The following is a 22,260-nucleotide window of genomic DNA, read 5'->3' as shown; positions in this document are numbered from 1 at the left end:
CAGAGGGCATCTTGGCGATGCCTCCTGAAAAACGACCTAACTCAAGTGTCCTGGCTGAGTGACTGCCTGCCAGCTGCCACCACCAGACTTGTTTCTGGACACCTGGGTCGAGAGTCTCCCGCTCTCGAGGTCTTGAAACAGAACATATCCTGGGTCGAGGTGCCAAGCCTCCTCCCTCAGGATGGGCAGGGTCCACAAAGGGGAAGCTGCACAGGCCTGCTGCCTTTCTGAGCTAACCCAGCTATTTGCTGCTCCCAGCAAACTGTTTTCTACCGGCTCTGACCCCCACTTTGGACGGAGAATCGGTGGGAAAACCAAGATGGGAGAGGTGTGCCCACTTTTGCCAACCCCACCCCTCGGGTGTTGGAGACGAGGCGAAGCACAACTCTGTCCCTGCTATCTTGAAGATGGTGGGACCCAGCCAACCAGAGTGAGGCTTATGCCCCCCTCCCACTGAAGGTTGGCATAATAGGGGTGTAGTCACCCAAGGAAGGGACCCATTGGTCCCGATCTGTACCTACCTGAAATGCCCCTTAATTTAGTATTTAGAGGCAACCCCGAACCTTGACTCAGACGAGCAAGAAGTGGAAGGACCGAAGAGCCGTGCTGAAGGAAGAAGAGGACGACACCCACTACCTTGGCCCCAGCCCTCCCGACCACTCTAGACCTCGACCTGCTCCAGCGCAAACCCAGCTTGTCCTGCAGCCCCCTAGAATCCGGAGGACCTGCCCTGCCTCCCTACAAAGAATTTGTCTCCCGTGAGCACCGGACTTGCTCAAGAAACCAGACTCTGGCTCTGGCCAAATTCGTGAGTCTGCACCACTACGCTCTGCACCAGACGCCCACGGCCAGAGTTCGAGTGGCCCAACACCACAAGGAGGTCTCCCTAGTGAACTTGACCAGGGATCTGGTGATCCCTGGGGTACCCCGACCGAGACTGGAGCTGGTAAGCAAAACCAGATGCCTAAAGACACCCCTCCACCTGAAGCACCACGGCCTTTGGTAGCCCAACCGACGGTGTCCAGGCCTCCCCCTGCTGCATCCCAACTTACCTCTTCAACCAGTGGTTGCCTCCAGAAAGTCTTTGTGCCAGAGCCTGCAGTGTTTGTTCTGACTGGAGCTTCCCCATTGAAACAAACAGGACACCCAACATCGATCCTGCACCCGGCTGCCCCTATGCCACTGTGGGTGCCCCATGTGTGCTAACTTGGACCCCTCTTTGCCCTGCACAAAATCCTGAACTGTAGCTTTCAGGAGTAGGTGAGGAAATCAGATTTGAGAGCATAAGGCTAAGCTCAGTGGAAGGAGTGTGGGCCTCACAGATTGTGGAACTCCTCTGCTACCGGAGTCAAAAATTGTGAACCTGCTCCATCACCGACCCTTTCTGTAGGCTGCCTGTACCCATTTTCTCAGTCGCTTCAGAACAACCACTAAGACGGGCTGTCTTCAGCTCCTGGTTTTGGAGCCGGTTTGCCTTGGTTTGAAGAGAGAGTCTGGAATCCTGAACTATTTGAGCTATCATTCTGGCCTTTGCAGTTCCAGAACAAACGATATTTGAAGCTGCAGTCACCCATTTCCTTAATCTTACCAAAGGCTCTCTGTGCCAGCACGATTGGCTGTCGGAGCCTCGCCTTTGAAAACCTTCACCACATCCGGCATTTACTGAGACGCAGGACCATGACACGCAAGGATACTGAATGCAGGGATAAATCATCAAGTAGTCTTTTGGCGCTATAAAATCAATCGCTGGAATTCAGGTGGGCCATTAACTGAACTCTAAAATACAGACCTGTATTTTACCCCCTCATCTGGGTGCCAGCAACTTGATACTTTCCCCAGGAAAATCATCTGAAGCTCTGAAAAATGTCTTGCTGAAGGGCACCTCATGTTGGTTGTGCATTTTTGCCCAGTGTATGTGCTCTGACCCCTTAAACATTTTGAGATTGGCTTAAAATCTGATTGGCACATTTGGCTTTTATTTAAGGCCATAGTATATGGGGAAGAACTACACTCATGATTGGAAAGGCAAATGCAACTTAACTGCAGCATCCATTGTGCCACCCACTACAGGGGCAGTGAAAGCATGGCTTTACTCAGTGTCGCCTGACAGCAGCAGTTTGAACCCTGCTGTGCAGAACTTTCATGTTAACATCAGTCTTAACAGGTAGGAAACCTTATTTTAAATATCAAATAAGTCATCCCGTAGCACATTTTGCTGCCCACGCGGGAGGGTGAATAACACATGAGTAGAACATGTGTGACATTAGGAATGACATGTTGCCACAGTGGCTTGGCCTAAAACTCTATTGTCACTGGTCAGACTTTATCTGGTAGATCGGAAAAGTCAAAGTACAAACAACAAACTCTATTCTGCAACTTTTAATAAAATTCCAATCTTAAAGTCAGATTTTTATTAAATATGTGGGGAATGTAGCTTTTGGAAAGTTACCTTTAGCCTACTTGAAGCTGCTGCATGCTGTTTGGTATTAGTTCTTGAGTAACAGCCCAGCCTTTACTTGGCTGAAATTTGGTGTGAAGAATTTTGAAAACTGCTTCCAGGGAAGGGACTATAGCTTGGGAGCAGGAGGTGTTTTCCTCCTCTGGCAAGAAAACCAGTTGGGTGGGCCCATGGATGTAATTAACTTTAAAGGGGCCTGCCCTGTTGCAAACAAATATTAGCTAGCACTTGAGAAACCTCAACCTTTGTCTCCCTAGCCATGCTGGCATGAACCCCAGTAGGAGTAAAGCTACCCCTGAACAGATTTTAAGTGACCACAGAAGAGCAGATTGCTCATTACACAGGTCACATACACCTGTGTGTGGGGGCACAGGCTCTCCATAAGGGGAGAATTGTTGTTTATCTTCGATTTTGATGGTAAGGGTCCCTGGGATTGTTTGCAGTAGAGCAAACCGGAACCGCTAAGAAAGTGGGTAGGGTTGCTCACGGGAACTTTTAACCCATAGGTTAGGGAGTACCCAGCGCTCACCCCTCACGTACTAGGCATAAATGTGTCACCACAATGCATGTCCTCAGAACACTTTCTGACCCTTCCGAAGATCGGAGGAGGATTGGACCTGCTGTCTGACCTGATTGAAGTCCTGAAGGACTGGACCTGCTCACTCTTGTACATGGGACAAAGAAGTGAACTTTAGGGGTCAGGTGGCTGACCTCCTGTGTGGTCTAGGGGACCATTAGTTGCTGGAGGCCTTTTCCTCTGACCACTGACAACTTGACTTTGCTGTGTACTCTGCCTAGCACCCTGAGAAGTCTCCAAGTGCCCTCCCTGGAGCTTTAGAAGTGTGCTCACACGATTGTTTAGGTACCAGAAGAAAGTTTGGAAGCTTTGAAAAACTTTTCCTTCAGAGCATCAGCTGGCTCTTTACATGTTATACCACTAAGTGGTCATATCGTGCACAGAGTCCAATGATACAGGGCTCAATGCAAACCCAAAGTGCTCCATTTGTAGTAGTGTGGGCGAGCAGCCTTAGGCCTAACATGGAGGAGCGCAAGACATTTGTTATACACACATTGACTATTAAATGACACAACTCTAAAAGGAGATCCACACCAATGTTTTAAAAATAAGCCTTTCTTAAGATTTATTTTAAGATCAATATCTTCCTAAAAAGGTAAGTATGTGTTTGAGGCAGATGAGCTGCAGATTACACACTGTGCATAGATCGCCATCTGGTGTTGGGCCTTGATGTTTGCAGTTGTTAGGTCTCGCCTGAGACAGCGCTTTAGCGCTGCTCTGGCGAGACTTATAGTAAGCGAGTTTTGGAAGTGCAAACAGTGGCTTTTCAGGCCTCCAAATACAGTGCATGTGCCCCGGGCGCGCGCACCATTTGGCAGCCTGAAAAGCACTGCCTGATCACTTGCTTTGATGTCCTCAGTGAGCCGCGCGGCCACTGAGGACATCAAAGTGCACACCATTTGCCACCCCCTTGTTTTTTCCTTTGATCCCTATCTTTCCCTTCCTCAATCTCACCCTCTCCCTGCCTTTTACAACTGCGGCCCGCACCACTGCGCCCGCCCCCACTCCCCCCTCCCATTCCCTCCTCGTCAGCTTCAGTGCGCTCTTGTTCTCTGTCTCCCAAACATCATCCAGCAAGATGCCATGGCTGGTTTCACTTTCTTTGTTTAATCACTGTGGCCTTTTATTTACCCCTCCCACCTGCCAAACAGCATCCAGCAGCATTCACCATGGCTTTTTATTTATGTAAAAGAGCGCCCGTAATGCTAGTTCATGATAAGCAGTGACGATGTGCGTGTAAGAGAGAGAACAAGGTGGGGTTGGTATCCGAGCAAAGAAGTATTTCCGTTTATTCGCTCGGGTGTGGCATAAAGTCCACATTTTACTTCTAGCACAGATTATCTGATGCACTCATTCGCCAGCAACCACGTATTCATTATCAATTTAACATCAACAAGTTTTGTAAAGTGCGTCTAATCGCCCCCAAGGGTAACCAGGCGCTGAGGCTGCTGCGGTGGGGGTTTCAGTTGAACAGTCAGGTCTCGAGTCTTTTCCAGTCCTGAGCTTTCGTTTAATAATGTGATGCATTGTGGGAGCCGTAGTCCTGCCTCACTGGAGTTGCACCAGTGGGATTAACAGATCTGCTAACAGTGATTTATAAAGTGAAAGGGCTGGGGCACGAGCCCCAGTGTTGCAATTACTGGCGGCCTCGTGGGGCAGCACGTGGTGCACTAGTTAAAAGCCGGGCGCTTAACAGTGGTGGTGTAAGCGCACCAGCTAATGGCACCAAGCTGTAGGCTGAGAATGTGATCTGAAATAGCGGACTCTATTCTGCCTCTGTGTGTCTCTAGACCCATGTTGTGCTGGTAAATGGTATTATATTCAGTGTTTAACCCATTAGCAGTGAGATGCTTGTATTTCATGTACTGCTGCATGCCTCACACTGCTGCATGCCTCACACTGCTGCATGCCTCACACTGCTGCATGCCTCACACTGCTGCATGCCGCACACTGCTGCATGCCGCACACTGCTGCATGCCGCACACTGCTGAATGCCGCACACTGCTGAATGCCGCACACTGCTGCACGCTGCACGCCGCACACTGCTACACAAAACACTGCTGCACGCCGCACACTGCTGCACACTGCTGCACGGCACACACTGCTGCACGGCACACACTGCTGCACGGCACACACTGCTGCACGGCACACACTGCTGCACGGCACACACTGCTGCACAGCACACACTGCTGCACGCCACACACTGCTGCACACTGCTGCATTACTCACTGCTGCATGCTGCACGACACTGCTGCACGCCACACACTGCTGCACGCCTCGTACTGCTGCACGCCTCGTACTGCTGCACGCCTCGTACTGCTGCACGCCTCGCACTGCTGCACGCCTCGCACTGCTGCACGTCTCGCACTGCTGCACGTCTCGCACTGCTGCACGCCTCGCACTGCTGCACGCCTCGCACTGCTGCACGCCTCGCACTGCTGCACGCCTCGCACTGCTGCACGCCTCGCACTGCTGCACGCCTCGCACTGCTGCACGCCTCGCACTGCTGCACGCCTCGCACTGCTGCACGCCTCACACTGCTGCACGCCTCACACTGCTGCACGCCGCTGCACGCCTCACACTGCTGCACGCCTCACACTGCTGCACGCCTCACACTGCTGCACGCCTCACACTGCTGCACGCCTCACACTGCTGCACGCCTCACACTGCTGCACGCCTCACACTGCTGCACGCCTCACACTGCTGCACGCCTCACACTGCTGCACGCCTCACACTGCTGCACGCCTCACACTGCTGCACGCCTCACACTGCTGCACGCCACACACTTCTGCAAGCCGCACACTGCTACACGAAACATTGCTGCACGCCACACACTACTACTGCTGCACGCCGCACACTACCGCACGCCACACACTGCTTCGCACACTGCTGCACGCCTCACACTGCTGCACGCCTCACACTGCTGCACGCCTCACACTGCTGCACGCCTCACACTGCTGCACGCCTCACACTGCTGCACGCCTCACACTGCTGCACGCCTCACACTGCTGCACGCCTCACACTGCTGCACGCCTCACACTGCTGCACGCCACACACTTCTGCAAGCCGCACACTGCTGCACGCCGCACACTGCTACACGAAACATTGCTGCACGCCACACACTACTACTGCTGCACGCCGCACACTACCGCACGCCACACACTGCTTCGCACACTGCTGCACGCCTCACACTGCTGCACGCCTCACACTGCTGCACGCCTCACACTGCTGCACGCCTCACACTGCTGCACGCCTCACACTGCTGCACGAAAAACACTGCTGCATGGCACACACTGCTGCACACTGCTGCATTACTCACTAATGCATGTTGCATGACACTGCTGCACGCCTCACACTGCTGCACGCCTCACACTGCTGCACGCCTCACACTGCTGCACGCCTCACACTGCTGCACGCCGCACACTGCTGCACGCCGCACACTGCTGCACGCCGCACACTGCTGCACGCCGCACACTGCTGCACGCCGCACACTGCTGCACGCCTCACACTGCTGCACGCCTCACACTGCTGCACGCCTCACACTGCTGCACGCCTCACACTGCTGCACGCCTCACACTGCTGCACGCCACACTGCTGCACGAAACACTGCTGCACGAAACACTGCTGCACGACACTGCTGCACACTGCTGCACGACACTGCTGCACACTGCTGCACGACACTGCTGCACACTGCTGCACGACACTGCTGCACACCGCACACTGCTGCACGCCGCTGCACGCCACACAGTGCTGCATGCCTCACACTGCTGCACGCCGCACACTGCTGCACGCCGCACACTGCTGCACGCCGCACACTGCTGCACGCCGCACACTGCTGCACGCCGCACACTGCTGTATTCCACACACTGCTGCACTCCACACACTGCTTTTAGGCGAGTTTATGCTACTGACATTGTAAATGACAATGCCTTTTATTTGTTTTAAAACCAAAACATAAATAAAAGGCATTGTAATTTTGCAATGCCAATAGCTCAAACTCTTATAAATGCGAGACCTATTGCATTGCAAATGCTTGTTTTTCCTCTTGGAAAGTCTTTGGAAGTCACGAGGTATGTGACTCCTCCTTTGGATCGTATTGCGCATGGGCTTCGGCTCCATCCTCAGATTGTTTTTTCCCGCCATCGGGCTCGGATGTGATACTGTTGGGGTGAATGTTGTACAGTTGTGGTCAGTGTGGTGGGGCGGTCACTGCACTACGTCCTGATTTGGCTGGAGGGCGGAGTATTGGGGACGGGGATTGACTGCATTTTGTTCTGTGACCTAATAGTCTATTTTAAAAAAAAAAAAGGGCTCGGATGTGATCTTCGCGCTCCGGTTCCGAACAGTTTCCAGTTCTCCAATCGACGCGCAATCCTCACCCCTTTTCGCGGTATTGTTTTAGATCGCGATCCCCGTGGCTCTCATCGATCAAGAACTTCGATTCCAGTCGTCGACGACGGCCTTCGGGCCTACCCAAGCTCCGGTCCTGGCTAATGGAAAGGACTCCCTTGAAGAAGTGCCCTCGATGTGGGTCCAAATTCCCCCACACCGATCTTCATGAAGTATGCAACGTCTGCCTCTCCCCTGAACACGAGGCTCGAGACTGTCCGGCGTGCAAATCCTTCCAGTCCAAGAAAACCATTAGTCCGAAGGGCACGAAGAACTATGGCACACTCGTCGACGGCGATCCCAGACGACATCTTCGGAGAAGTCAGCGCCTCCGAAGCCGACGATTCAGATGTGGAGGATGTTAGACGGACCGGGAGGGTCGGCCGAGGACAAGGGGAGAGGTCTCCGGGGAGAGCCGTCTCCAGCGGTCGTACAGATAAATAACTTCCCCCCCCCCACAGACAGACACCACACAAGGAGAAGATTTAGCGTTCTTTTATAGGCAATTTCTTAAGGTACGATAAAATGGTACAAGGAGGTCTGGACGCAGGGGTCCCCTCGATTCGAGTCTCTCAGGTTGGGGAAAAGGGGGTAGCGGGACAGTCTGGTTACCAGTCTGGTAGCTGAGATGGTATGGTGGATAGCTCACAATCCTCGAGCTCGGTGTTCTAGCTTGGACGGGCCGCGCCAACAGGTCCCGGTGAAGATGGTCGTTACACGGTCCGCGGCAGCGCCAGCAGGTCCCGGTGAAGATGGTCGTTACACGGTCCGCGGCAGCGCCAGCAGGTCCTGATGAAGGTGGTCGTTACAACGGTCCGCGGCAGCGCCAGCAGGTCCCGACGAGGTTGGATGTTGCAGAAGGCCGCGGCAGCGCCAGCAGGCAGGACGATAGTTCACAAGGCAGGGCTACGGCAGCGCCAGTAGTCCGTCAAGGCTGAGTTCTCTCGGTGTCTCTCGACTCCAGGATACAACTGCCTTCCTGCTCCGGAGCTGCCCTAGTTATAGGTCTGGCGCCCTTTGATGTCCGGACCCTCGCACTTGGAGGTCGGGGGGTCCGGGATGAGGGTGTCCAGACACCCAGCAGGGGGTGGAGCCAGCGCCTGGGGGAGCTGGAGGGCGATCGGCACCTGGCGGGGGAGAGCCCTTGACGCTTCTTTCTCCCATTGACCTGCCAAGTGGTCCGTTCACCTCCTGGGTGGATGGTGGTGCCGGGATGTCGGGGCCGGCCAGGCCCAGGGTTAGGGTCGGGTGGAGGCCACGCGGCCTCGTGGCGCAGGGCCCAAGATGGCGGCTGATCCGTCCGGGGGAGCCGGTGGTGGTTCGGTCCCGTGATACATGGAGGTCCGGGGGCAGGAGTCCCGTTGGGAGACGGGGTGTGGGTGATTCTTGTGGATAACACCTGGCGGGCCGGGGCTTGGGCCCTGTCATGCGGGGAGGGAGCCAGCCCTTCGTGTGGCCTGTCCAACAGAGGACATCACTCCGGCACAGAGGGTCGTGAGTACCAAAATCCCCCCTCCCCCCACACCCTCGATGGCACCGAAAAAGGCTTCGGTCACGCATTCGCCTCCGAGCCTAGGCACGCCCAATAACACTGCTTCCCACATCGCACCTTCGGGACCGATGAAGCTTATTAAGCCTTCCGGCGGCCCGGGCTCGAGCCAGCCCACTGTCGGTGCCGAGAAACACTACTCCGCACCGATGCCGAAAAAGAAAATGGTGTCCTCCTCGGCACCGAGCTCCTTACCGAAGCACTCTACGCCGAAAACTAGCTCAAGCTCCTCGACACCGTCACCGGAACCGAGCAAAAAACACAAGGCTCCGACACCCATATCTCGAAGCCGAAAACCATCTCGGAGCCGAGTAACCAACCAGCCCTTTCAAAGGCGCATAGTGCAAAACAGCGCACTACTGCAGACTCTAAAACCAAAAAACCTACGGCCCGATGCCTTCGGCGCCGACGGACTGGCCACTCTCAGAAGAACTTTTTAAGCCTGATCCATTGCAAAAATCACTGGTCAAAGATCCCAAGACTGGACATTTGATGCTCAGCATCAAAAAGATATATAAATAACCAGAGGTGTATCTGGTGGTACCGAGTGCACTACTACAATACACAATCCAGTGTACGTATCTCAAAACCTTTTGTGACAGTAAAGAAAGAACTGTTTCACAATCAACGAACGACTGTTTGGATTTATTTGATTCATGGACAAATGTTTTGGTTCAATGATAACAGTGAGATGTATGTGTTTAATGTGATTGATTTATCCTTTTGAGATACGTACACTGGATTGTGTATTGTAGTAGTGCACTCGGTACCACCAGATACACCTCTGGTTATTTATATTACTTTTGTATTCAGTGGTCCGCAGAACCACTTTTCCTGGTGCACACAACTCTTAAAGTCATCTTGAAAATGTAAAAAAATGATATATGGTTTAAACTAGAGAACTGTTTCGAGTGCAACACAGCTGTTTTTCTCCCAGCATCAAAAAGAGACAGCTGGACAAGCCTGCCCCAGCTCCACCTCCAAAGAGGAAAGACTGTGCTACTTCCCCTCTAAGAATACCTTCACCCCCTCTACCTGCCCCTCCTCCACCACCTCCTTCCCCCCCCTCCCCCCCCTCCTCATCATTCCCCCACACCCTCTGCTGATGATGACAATGATGATGTCTATGACGATATCGGGGACGAGCCCCATGACCAACCTACAGGGGACTCCACTCCCACAGGCTCCCCAGACCGATGGGACGTCTATAACATTCCTGACATTCCTAACGTCCCTCAGGAGGATCTCTACCCTTCGAGACCATCCCCACCAGAAGATTCATTAGGGTTCAACCACCTACTCCAGAGGGCTGCACACCACCACGGTGTGGATCTCCATACCGACCCTGTGGAGGAGGACTTTCTCCTTGATACTTTTGACACGACACACAGGGCCACCTCCATCATGCCCATGCTCAAAGGAGTTATCGTGCACGCGCCGGAGGTCTTTAAAGATCTAGTCAGCCAGGATCATCAACCCCTGCATAGACAAAAAATATAAGGCCGCCCCTACAGATCCCGCCTACATCAGAAGGCCAGCACCACTAGATTCCCTAGTAGTGTCTACAGCACGAAACTCCCAAGCAGCAGGCGCAGCACCTCCACCTGATAGTCAAAACTCTTGGACGCATAGGGCAAGTGCACTGCATCCCAGGCTGCCAAAATATGGCGCATCGCAAATACACAAGCGCTTCTGGCAAGATACGACCGGGCCCATTATGACGAACTAGAAGCCATAATGCAACACCTCCTTCACAAATATAAAAATAGAGCCAATTAGGGCAATTAACATCAGCGTCGTCCTCCGTCGCCATGCCTGGCTAAGGATTTCAGGTTTCAAACCAGAGGTGCAAGCTTCCATCCTGAACCACCCTTTTGACCAGGAACATCTTTTCGGCCCAAAAGTAGATGAGGCCCTGGAAAAAATGAAGAAAGACACAGATACAGCGAAATCTATGGGAGCCTTACAATCACACACTCCCAGGCTATCTTTTCGCTGCTCTTCCTTTCGAAGCGCATCCAGAGGCTACTCCTCAGACACCGCTTCCACTTCATATTAAGCCCCTACCCAATCCACCTTTACAAGGGGTTATAAAGAGGCGGCTACAGAGGCAACAATAATAAAGGCAGAGGCAAGACAAACACCGCCCTTTCTGCCTCCGCACCTACCCAATGACTCCCCTCCACTCTCCCCAGGCCATCCCACTCCGGTTGGGGGCAGACTCCACAATTTCCTTTCTGTCTGGACTACCATCACCTCAGACAAATGGGTAACACAAATAATTCGGTCAGGATATTGCCTCGAACTAACACCTACCCCCCCAAACATTCCACCCAAACATCGCCCAATGTCACAGGAGCATTTAACACTAAAGCAGGAGGTAATCTCCCTCCTACAAAAGGGGGCAATAGAACTAGTTCTTATCAACCAACACAATATAGGGGTTTACTCCCTATATTTTCTCATACCAAGAAGGGACGACACGCTAAGGCCCATCTTAGACCTCAGGCCCCTGAACCAATATATCCACTCAGACCGTTTTCACATGGTCACACTCCAGCAGGTACTTCCCCCTGCTCTCCCAAAACGATTTCCTGGCCACTTTAGACCTCAAAGACGCCTATTTCCACATTCCTGTTCACAACGCTCACAGGAAGTTCCTCAGATTTGTGGTGGACGGCTAACATTATCAATTCAACGTGCTTCCATTCGGAGTCACCACAGCACCACGAGTATTTACCAAGTGTCTAGCAGTAGTGGCCGCACACCTGTGAAGACGACAAATCCATGTCTTCCCATACCTAGACGACTGGCTAATAAAAGCCAGCTCATACAACCAGTGTCTGCAACACACGCACGCCACTATCCAGCTACTTCACGACCTGGGCTTCACAGTAAACCACGCAAAGTCCCATCTACAACCATCCCACGTAAAACAATACCTCGGTGCCACCATAGACACCTCGAGCGTTAGCCTACCCCAGTCCTGCCAGGATAACAAGCATTCAGGCTCTACGCACCAAATTTCTGCCACAACACTCTTCCAGCTTGAGTGTTCATGCAAGTAATAGGGATGATGGCCTCTTGCATATTCATAGTCCCTCACGCAAGACTCCAGATGCGTCCTCTCCAAGAGTGCTTAGCACGCCAATGGAACCAGGCCCAGGGTCAACTGACAGATCTGGGGTTGGTAGACGGTTGTACCCATCGCTCTCTGCAGTGGTGGAACACCACAAACCTTTCCAAAGGGCAACCGTTCCTGGACCCGGTTCCTCAGATAGTACTAACAGCGGACGCATTGCTCTCCTGCTGGGTAGCTCACCTACTACATCACGCCATGCAGGGCAGGTGGACACCTCAACAAAAGTTACTCCACATCAACCATCTGGAGTTACTAGCCATATTTTTAGCCCTAAAATCTTTTCAAACGCTAATCTCAAGCAAGGCTGTCCTAGTCCGCACAGACAACATGACAGCCATGTACCATATACAAAAGCAAGGAGGCAGACACTCTCCACAGCTCTCAGCTAGCACAGAGCATATGGAGATGGGCCATACCCCGAAAAATCTTTCTCCTAGCCCAACATGTCCCAGGACTCAAACACTATAGCAGATCTCCTGAGCAGACAAACTCAACAAATCCACGAGTGGGAACTCCATCCACAAGTTCTTCACCCGTACTTTCAAATGTGGGGGCATCCACAGATGGACCTCTTCGCCACCCCAGAAAACACCAAATGACCAAGCTTCGCCGCCAGGTATCCACACCCATTGTCCAAAGGCAATGCGATATGGATGAACTGGTCAGGCAGATTTGCGTACGCCTTTCCGCCTCTCCCACTCATTCCATTAGTGGTGCACAAATTACAACAGCACTCCCTCACACTAATCCTAGTAGCTCCAACTTTGGCCAGACAACCGTGGTACACCACACTGCTGGAACTATCAGTAGTACCGCACCAAAAGCTACACCTCTCTCAACCCAGAATTCAAAGCTCACACCATCCCTCACACAATAAATAACAAAAGAATAATGGCTGTTTCATAGCAATTTAGAATAAAACGTCAAACATGTTGTATAACCACTGTGCTGTACAACACAGCTAAAGTAAACTACACTAATGGCTCTTGCAGAGGCAAGGTCTATTGGCTTTGCCAGTGCTTGTTTCTTTTTACTACAATGAGTAAGAGCATCCTAGGGAGGATCTCTTACCAGCAGACTGCCTCCCACCACTCATAGTTGACCTTGGATTTCCTTTCTGTATTCTCCTCCACCACCTCTTGACCTGTACCCTGATGTCGCGGGACTGCTCTGGGGAAAAGCCCATAAACTATTGTCCATCAGAGATCCCTTCTCAGGGTAGGAGGCAGACGGGCAGTCATTAAGGTCCTAATGCAGCAATCCGCACAGTGTGCCGGCAGCTAAACTCTGCTGAGTGTCCTGAATAGCGTGCATTTCCCAGGCACACTTTGACTATGGGTTAACTTCAGGTATGAAATATTGACTTGCTAATAGATTGGGATAAATGGAAAATATGGCAAGTCTGATCATCGCATCTACAAAACGGCATAGCCCCTGGGAACAGCACTGCACCTGGCCTATTTTGGAAAAGGGAATTGTAAAATCCGATGCTGTGGGTTTTTGGCGCTGGGTCAGGACGGGGATTGTAATGCCTGATCTAGCCTAGGTCCGAGCTTGAGTTACAGGGGTGCTAGCTTCCTGCTGATCTAGCCTAGGTCCGAGCTTGAGTTACAGGGGTGCTAGCTTCCTGTAATGCCTGATCTAGCCTAGGTCCGAGCTTGAGTTACAGAGGTGCTAGCTTCCTGTAATGCCTGATCTAGCCTAGGTCCGAGCTTGAGTCACAGGGATGCTAGCTTCCTGTAATGCCTGATCTAGCCTAGGTCCGAGCTTGAGTTACAGGGGTGCTAGCTTCCTGTAATGCCTGATCTAGCCTAGGTCCGAGTTTGAGTTACAGGGGTGCTAGCTTCCTGTAATGCCTGATCTAGCCTAGGTCCGAGCTTTAGTTACAGAGGTGCTAGCTTCCTGTAATGCCTGATCTAGCCTAGGGCCGAGCTTGAGTTACAGGGGTGCTAGCTTCCTGTAATGCCTGATCTAGCCTAGGTCCGAGCTTGAGTTACAGGGGTGCTAGCTTCCTGTAATGCCTGATCTAGCCTAGGTCCGAGCTTGAGTTACAGGGGTGCTAGCTTCCTGTAATGCCTGATCTAGCCTAGGTCCGAGCTTGCGTTATAGGGGTGCTAGCTTCCTGTAATGCCTGATCTAGCCTAGGTCCGAGCTTGAGTTACAGGGGTGCTAGCTTCCTGTAATGCCTGATCTAGCCTAGGTCCGAGCTTGAGTTACAGGGGTGCTAACTTCCTGTAATGCCTGATCTAGCCTAGCTCTGAGATTGAGTTACAGGGGTGCTAGCTTCCTGTAATGCCTGATCTAGCCTAGGTCCGAGCTTGAGTTACAGGGGTGCTAGCTTCCTGTAATGCCTGATCTAGCCTAGCTCTGAGCTTGAGTTATAGGGGTGCTAGCTTCCTGTAATGCCTGATCTCTGCACAGTTACCTGTATATTGACATTTCTCTTACGTTCCCTTTAGAACGATGGGCGTTTACGTCTGAACCGACAAGGTATCATCTTCAAAAACAACAAGACTGGCAAAGTGGACAACATCCAGGGCACCGACCTTTCTGAGGGTCTTTGGCGCAGGGTGGCGTTAGGCCATGGAATCAAGCTCACCACGAAAGCTGGCCATGTCTACAAATATGATGGCTTTCGCGATTCGGTAAGATCCTCGTGAACTGTTTCTGTTTGAGGGATGGTTGGGTCCATGGTTACCTCTTGTAGGGCAGAAGTAAGGGTAGCAGTGGTGACACATCTCTCCTGGCAATGCCAAACATTTAAATCTGTAAGATTGTGTTTGAAGATCTGTACAGTAAGATTGATTACTCTATTCTTGCATGCATAAAACGTAATGTGTGTAGCTTGAAGGGTTGTTAATCTGTCTCATTCCAGCAAATTAGCTAATGTTGACATGTAAGGAGACTGGGCTGTGCCGTGCCCGAACTGAATGTTGTGTGGCCTGATGCCCCAGACCTAACCCTGTAGATTTGCTTAGCTCTGTAGCCACGTGCCAGACCTTGTAATAGGTCTATGTTTAGTGCCTCTGATCGTTCTGTTGGTAGAATGGCCTGCGGTTAGAGACAGTGACCTATGCCGCCTTGTGACAGACCATCAGTGGGCCTATTGCAGTTCCTTCGCAGGAGCTGGGTGGGCTACTCGTATCCGTCTCCACAATCCCCTTCTGTAGCATACACTGACTGGCCTCAGATCATTGCACGCTTCTTGTTGTTGCAGGAATTTGACAAGCTATCGGATTTCTTCAAGTCTAACTTCCGGGTAGATCTGGTGGAGAAGGATATGTGTGTCAAGGGCTGGAACTGGGGGACGGTGCGCTTTGGAGGTGAGTTAAACAGAGGCACTTAGGAGGTTTCCCAGTGAAGCCCTTGGGGTTGTCAGTGTTCGAGTGTGTCTGTCTTCAGGGTCTGGATCTAGTCATTCATCCTCTTTCCCTGTCTTTCTTGCTTCAGGTCAGCTGTTGACCTTTGACATCGGGGACCAACCAGCCTTCGAGCTGCCTCTTGGTAATGTCTCGCAGTGCACAACGGGTAAGAATGAGGTGACGCTCGAGTTTCACCAGAACGATGATGCTGAAGTCTCCTTGATGGAGGTGCGCTTCTATGTCCCTCCCAACCAGGAGGACAGTACAGATCCTGTGGAGGTAGGTACATGCAATGCCATAGGTTCCATGCCGGGGTGGGTGAAAGATTACAACTGTTTCTGCTGAAGGTGAATGTTGCCAAATATTAATCCCTTGCAGGGTGAAAGCCAGTGTAAATCTGTCTGATGAAGGTGCCCGTCAATACTGCGCCAGCTTGATTGTAGGTGTATCTGTACAGCACCCAGGCCCGACAGAGCTGAGCAGCACCCTAGACCTCCTCCTTAGGTGGTGTTATCCCTCACAGAAGCATCAGTGCCCTTCTGGGCTGGTTGTCTAACGTGGTTGCGAAGGGGTTTATCACTTTACTTCATAATGTCCTGCAGGGGTGAATGCAAGTCTAACCCTGCATTTTCTGGAGGCGGCTGTCTCTGCACAACAGTGCCACACAGGTGGGTTGCAGTCTAAACGTGTATCTGTCTGATAAAGCTGGCATTTAAACTGCTCATGGTGGGTGTAGCTATCTCTGTATAGGGTGTGGATACCTGTGAAAAATGAGTATACTGGAGTTGGGCATAGAAGCACGGCATCGATTCCCTACGTAGGTGAGCAACAGTCTGATCACAGGTCTGAATGCGGATATCCCTGCATCGTGTGGCGTCTTTCAGGGGTGGGTGCAAGTCTAAACCTGCATCTGCTGGCGGTCACGCCTCTGTTCAGGGGTGGGTGCAAGTCTAAACCTGCATCTGCTGGCGGTCACTCCTCTGTTCAGGCTGGGGGCAAGTCTAAACCTGCATCTGCTGGTGCTCACTCCTCTGTTCAGGGTGGGGGCAAGTCTAAACCTGCATCTGCTGGTGGTCACTCCTCTGTTCAGGGTGGGGGCAAGTCTAAACCTGCATCTGCTGGTGCTCACTCCTCTGTTCAGGGGTGGGTGCAAGTCTAAACCTGCATCTGTTGGTGGTCACTCCTCTGTTCAGGGTGGGGGCAAGTCTAAACCTGCATCTGCTGGTGCTCACTCCTCGGTTCAGGGGTGGGGGCAAGTCTACACATGCAACTGCTTATGCCCACTCCTCTGTTCAGGGGTAGTGGGCAGGTCTAGACCTGCATCTGCTGGTGCTCACTCTTCTGTTCAGGGGTGGGTGCAAGTCTAAACTTGCTTCATCTGGTGGTCACCCCTCTGTTCAGGCGTGGGACAGGTCTAAACCTGCATCTGCTGGTGCTCACTCTTCTGTTCAGGGGTGGGACAGGTCTAAACCTGCATCTGCTGGTGGTCACTGCTCGTGTTCACTCTTCCGTTCAGGGTGGGGGCAAGTCTAAACCTGCATCTGCTGGTGCTCACTCCTCGGTTCAGGGGTGGGGGCAAGTCTACACATGCAACTGCTTATGCCCACTCCTCTGTTCAGGGGTAGTGGGCAGGTCTAGACCTGCATCTGCTGGTGCTCACTCTTCTGTTCAGGGGTGGGTGCAAGTCTAAACTTGCTTCATCTGGTGGTCACCCCTCTGTTCAGGCGTGGGACAGGTCTAAACCTGCATCTGCTGGTGCTCACTCTTCTGTTCAGGGGTGGAACAGGTCTAAACCTGCATCTGCTGGTGGTCACTGCTCGTGTTCACTCTTCTGTTCAGGGATGGGGGCAAGTCTAAACCTGCATCTGCTGGTGGTCATTCCTCTGTTCAGGGTAGGGGCAAGTCTAAACCTGCATCTGCCCGTGGTCACTCTGCCGTTGAGGGGTGGGTTTAAGTCTAAACCTGCATCTGCTGGTGGTCATTCCTCTGTTCAGGGTGGGGGCAAGTCTAAACCTGCATCTGCTGGTGCTCACTCCTCTGTTCAGGGGTGGGTGCTGGTCTAAACCTGCATGTACTGGTGGTCACTCCTCTGTTCAGGGGTGGAACAAGTCTAAACCTGCATCTGCTGGTGCTCACTCCTCTGTTCAGGGGTGGAACAAGTCTAAACTTGCATCTGCTGATGCTCACTCCTCTGTTCAGGGGTGGGTGCAAGTCTAAATTTGCATCTGCTGGCGGTCACTCCTCTGTTCAGGGTGGCGGCAAGTCTAAACCTGCATCTGCTGGTGCTCACTCCTCTGTTCAGGGGTGGGTGCTAGTCTAGACCTGCATCTGCTGGTGCTCACTCTTCTGTTCAGGGGTGGGTGCAAGTCTAAACCTGCATCTGCTGATGCTCACTCCTCTGTTCAGGGGTGGGTACAAGTCTTATCCTGCATCTGCTGGTGCTCACTCCTCTGTTCAGGGGTGGGTGCAAGTCTAAACCTGCAACTGCTTATGCCCACTCCTCTGTTCATGGGTAGTGGGCAGGTCTAGACCTGCATCTGCTGGTGCTCACTCTTCTGTTCAGGGGTGGGTGCAAGTCTAAACTTGCTTCATCTGGTGGTCACTCCTCTGTTCAGGGGTGGGACAGGTCTAAACCTGCATCTGCTGGTGCTCACTCTTCTGTTCAGGGGTGGGACAGGTCTAAACCTGCATCTGCTGGTGGTCACTGCTCGTATTCACTCTTCCGTTCAGGGATGGGGGCAAGTCTAAACCTGCATCTGCTGGTAGTCATTCCTCTGTTCAGGGTAGGGGCAAGTCTAAACCTGCATCTGCCCGTGGTCACTCTGCCGTTGAGGGGTGGGCGCAAGTCTAAACCTGCATCTGCTGGTGGTCATTCCTCTGTTCAGGGTGGGGGCAAGTCTAAACCTGCATCCTGCATCTGCCCGTGGTCACTCTGCCGTTGAGGGGTGGGGGCAAGTCTAAACCTGCATCTGCTGGTGGTCATTCCTCTGTTCAGGGGTGGGTGCAAGTCTAAATTTGCATCTGCTGGCGGTCACTCCTCTGTTCAGGGTGGCGGCAAGTCTAAACCTGCATCTGCTGGCAGTCACTCCTCTGTTCAGGGGTGGGTGCAAGTCTAAACCTGCATCTGCTGGTGCTCACTCCTCTGTTCAGGGGTGGGTGCAAGTCTAAACCTGCATCTGCTGGTGCTCACTCCTCTGTTCAGGGGTGGGTGCAAGTCTAAACCTGCATCTGCTGGCAGTCACTCCTCTGTTCAGGAGTGAGTGCTGACTGAAACATTGGTGTGCTGAAGTGAGCCATCACTTCTTGCATTAATGCCCTGTGTAGGTGGAGGGTCATCCTGGATTAGAGGGGAGGTATTTCTGCTAGTGTTGATGCCCTACTGCTGAATTTTGGTATTACTTCATGGCCTCTGTACCGTATATGGGCGGGCAGCAGTCTTAATTCCCATCTGAACATGTATATATTTGCATGTCCTAGATTTCCTACAGAGGCGGACGCCAGTCTAAACCTGCATCTGCTCTGGTGGGAGTCACTGCACAGTTTTTAAAATTGTACATATTCCAATACCCCATGAAAAAGGCTTCAGTAAAGTGTGAATGTCACCTGAAGTGAATAATTGGACAATTCCATAGCCCCTGCAGCCTAAGTGAAAAACCTGCAGGCTGGTATGATGAAGTGCCAATAGTGCATAAACTGGAATGCTGCCAGGCCTCTGTACCATGTGGACGCCCAACCAGCAGTATCCCTAGGGAACTCCGCTAAAGTGCAGATATCACCTAAAGTCCTTAATTTATTCACCCCAGAAACACGTTGGGTGCTTTAAGGGCCTCCGGAAGATTGGTAAACTCATAAGTCTTCAGCAATTATAACATAACAAATTGTCAAATCTAGAAGATTGCGCTCAGATCCTTGTAATCTCTAACGCAAAGGACGCCCTGTAATGCTGCTTGAAGTCAGGCTGCCTGCAGTCTTGGGCACTTGTAAAATGTTATTAGCACCAGGGGTCTTATTGCCTCGGGCTAATCAAGTCATGATACTATCCAAGCTGGTAAAAAAAAAAAATTCTTTACTTTACAAGGGACATTTAAAAATAAAAATGGCACCAGAGGCAAAATTGACATTTTAATAAGGGAGGTGTGACCTATATTAGAAAGGGGGAGAGAATTCCAAATATCCAGACCGAGCTGAATTTTGCTTAAAACAGGAGTGTGGTTTAAGTAGTAAAGATGTAACCTTAAATCCTTATAACACCCCCACCCCCCTACCCCCCTAAAACCTCTTCGGATTCAGATCGTAATTATCCCTAAGCTTGGGTGGTAAAACACCTGAAGTAGTGTCGATCAAGAGTCTCTGTTTTAGATTTGTTCATTTTATACCCCCCACACTCACGAGTATACGGCTGAGTTGCTTGCAATGCGGTCTCCATATTCTTTCTGGAAGCGTAAAAGCTGTGTCGTCAGCATGTAGTTTGAATTTAGCGCCACCTGCTTTAGGGGGTAAAATTCTCTTTTGGAAATGGATAAATTGAGCTAATGATTCAGTAAATAAAGCAAACAAAATCCGGGAGAGGGGGCCGCCTCGCTGAGTACCTCAGGTGTGATATACTGTACCTGCACATGCGTTATTTATAATAAGTGCAGGCCAAGGTGTTCTCATGGAGCTGAAAGACTGGCCTCATTAGCTTTTGTGGAAACTTAAATTTCTCCAAGATCCTAAATACAAAAAATAAAAAAATCCCAGCGGATGATGTCAAACGCTTTCTCTGCATGGAGCAGAACCATGGTCGGGGCTCAGCGTTGCTGCGGCACCAGGATGGAAAGCAGTTGTGATATTGATCGATAGGTGACCCGTTCTTCCTGGAGCGAGGCATCCTTCGCCAGCCGTCCAGGTAATGGCCTTCTGAAGGAGCAGGGGAGTCCAGGCTGCCCTCAGTTGTTCTGGCTCTGTGACCTCTTGGTAGGAAGCTGCCTCGCTCCTTTCTGTTCGGGAGCGACCACCTCTCTGGACAGCGCGTCATACCCTTCCTAGCCGTACGATGCAGCAGGTGGAACAGCACGGTGAAGGTAACTACCTTTGCATTGAAAGGGCGAGTGAAGGCGCCCTGCCTGGATTCGATGTGCCGAAGAGGCACCGCACAGCCCCAGTCTGCAGCAGGGCCGGACTGGGAACTGAAATCAGCCCTGGCAAAATTTGGCAGACCAGCCCCCGTCAAAATTGGCAGACCAGCCCCCGTCCAGCGCGTAGCGAGCACAGCGAGCGAGCCCGACCGCTATCAGGGGTGTTTGGGGGGGTTCTCCCCCATGAAAATTTTGGAAAACAACCGACCAAAATTGTGAATTTTACAGCACATTTTTTATTACATATTCAATTGTATCAACTTTCAAACCACAGTAAATAGTAGATGATGACCTTCAAGAGCACCAGGTTACCCACCCAGTCATATGTACCCATAGACATTCTTTCAGAGCGCACCAAAATTGGGCACAAGTAGTAAATCAGAGAGAAGTAAAAGTGAGACCAGGCCACACATGGTGTGTATCGAGCAAGCGTAGTGAGCAACCACTACTAGGGGGTACTATGGTGTACATGGACCTGCTCCTAAAGGGCTAAATGGATCCTTTATCAAGCTTATGAGTGAACAGGACGTCTTTCTCGTTATCTCCTCCCAAGTTTATCCCCCCAAATTTCCATTATTCCCCCCTTTCCTTTCCCTCCTCTCCAGCATTTCTTGGCTTTAATTGCGTCACTGGGGGATTTCAACATATGACACTGGCCTTGTAACCATAACATACAATTATCTCCTTTATCAGTACAATTTAGTGATCTTGTGTCATGGGGGGGAGGGGTCGCAGTGGTGGACATTTAGTGTGGTATGGTAAATCTGGTCCCATTCTCAACAGATCAGTGTTACAATTATTCAGAGATAGCAACAAGATTGTTGAGCAGGCAATGCAATGCAAACTGTAATGGTAATGTTTTGAAAAGTTAGGTAGAAACTACAAGGCGGAAGGCCGGTGTTATTTCTACGAGACTGCGTGATTTCTGCTACGGTACGGTACCTGTGCCAATCCATGCCTCTTAAGTGATGAATGTGATCTGTCCTCAGGCTCTCCTCCTTATTGCAGCATGATGTTCTATTTATATCATTTTGTAGTGGCAGGCCACATGAAGTGAGTCAGTGTAAAATTGCGATAGATTTCGCATATTTGTGTGATTACATATTTGATTGCCGGCCTCAGCGAGGTAGCAGTACTTGCGAGATAAAGAACACAGCGCGGAAATAGAAGCAACTGTTTTGGGGGAGATCGCAGATTATCTTGTTGAATCAATGCGCTGCTTCAGAATGTACAACCGCATAAAAAGCTGCACCGTATAGAAGTGCGCGATCCCGGCTACTTGGAGAAGTGTCCAATAGCAATTGGTTTCATCATGACAAAGAAGTAATACCTTTCCTGGAAAGGTATTACTTCTTTCCTCCCCTTCAACACTGAAGCGACCAATTTCGGCTTTAACTTGCTGGTATAGTCACGCCTGACTCTGCAGCCGACTGATAGGACGGCGCTCGCGGCGCTAGGTTTGTATTCGGACTGCCCGCACTATCCTAGAGAGACCACTCCTAGTCTGTGTGTACTGCGCAGCTAGGCAGTTCACACGCAGGGGAGTTGCTGCACACTTAGCCCCGCTGAGATCTCTTGCAGGTTTCTGCGACTGTTCTGGTAGACCACCTGTTGACCACCTGATCTCCCAGACCAGTTGCATGCCTGTGACTTGCCTCGCATGTTA

The 22,260-nt window shown here is 51.5% G+C and overlaps 1 protein-coding gene across 2 annotated transcripts in view; it reads left to right on the top strand.

Moving 5' to 3' along the window:
* Positions 1-22,260, top strand: part of SSRP1 (structure specific recognition protein 1) — a 168,038-nt gene that overhangs the window by 41,150 nt on the left and 104,628 nt on the right. For both annotated transcript variants that reach the window (XM_085651439.1, XM_085651440.1), the window contains exons 3-5: positions 14,575-14,760; positions 15,333-15,438; positions 15,566-15,756. In XM_085651439.1, the coding sequence (XP_085507565.1) occupies positions 14,575-14,760; positions 15,333-15,438; positions 15,566-15,756 (483 nt within the window). The remainder of the gene's footprint in view (positions 1-14,574; positions 14,761-15,332; positions 15,439-15,565; positions 15,757-22,260) is intronic.

This window comes from Triturus cristatus, chromosome 4_1, assembly GCF_964204655.1.
Source record: "Triturus cristatus chromosome 4_1, aTriCri1.1, whole genome shotgun sequence".
Taxonomy (NCBI): domain Eukaryota; kingdom Metazoa; phylum Chordata; class Amphibia; order Caudata; family Salamandridae; genus Triturus; species Triturus cristatus.
The sequence above is the reverse complement of the archived record's forward strand: the minus strand, read 5'-3'. Positions and strand labels throughout refer to the sequence as shown.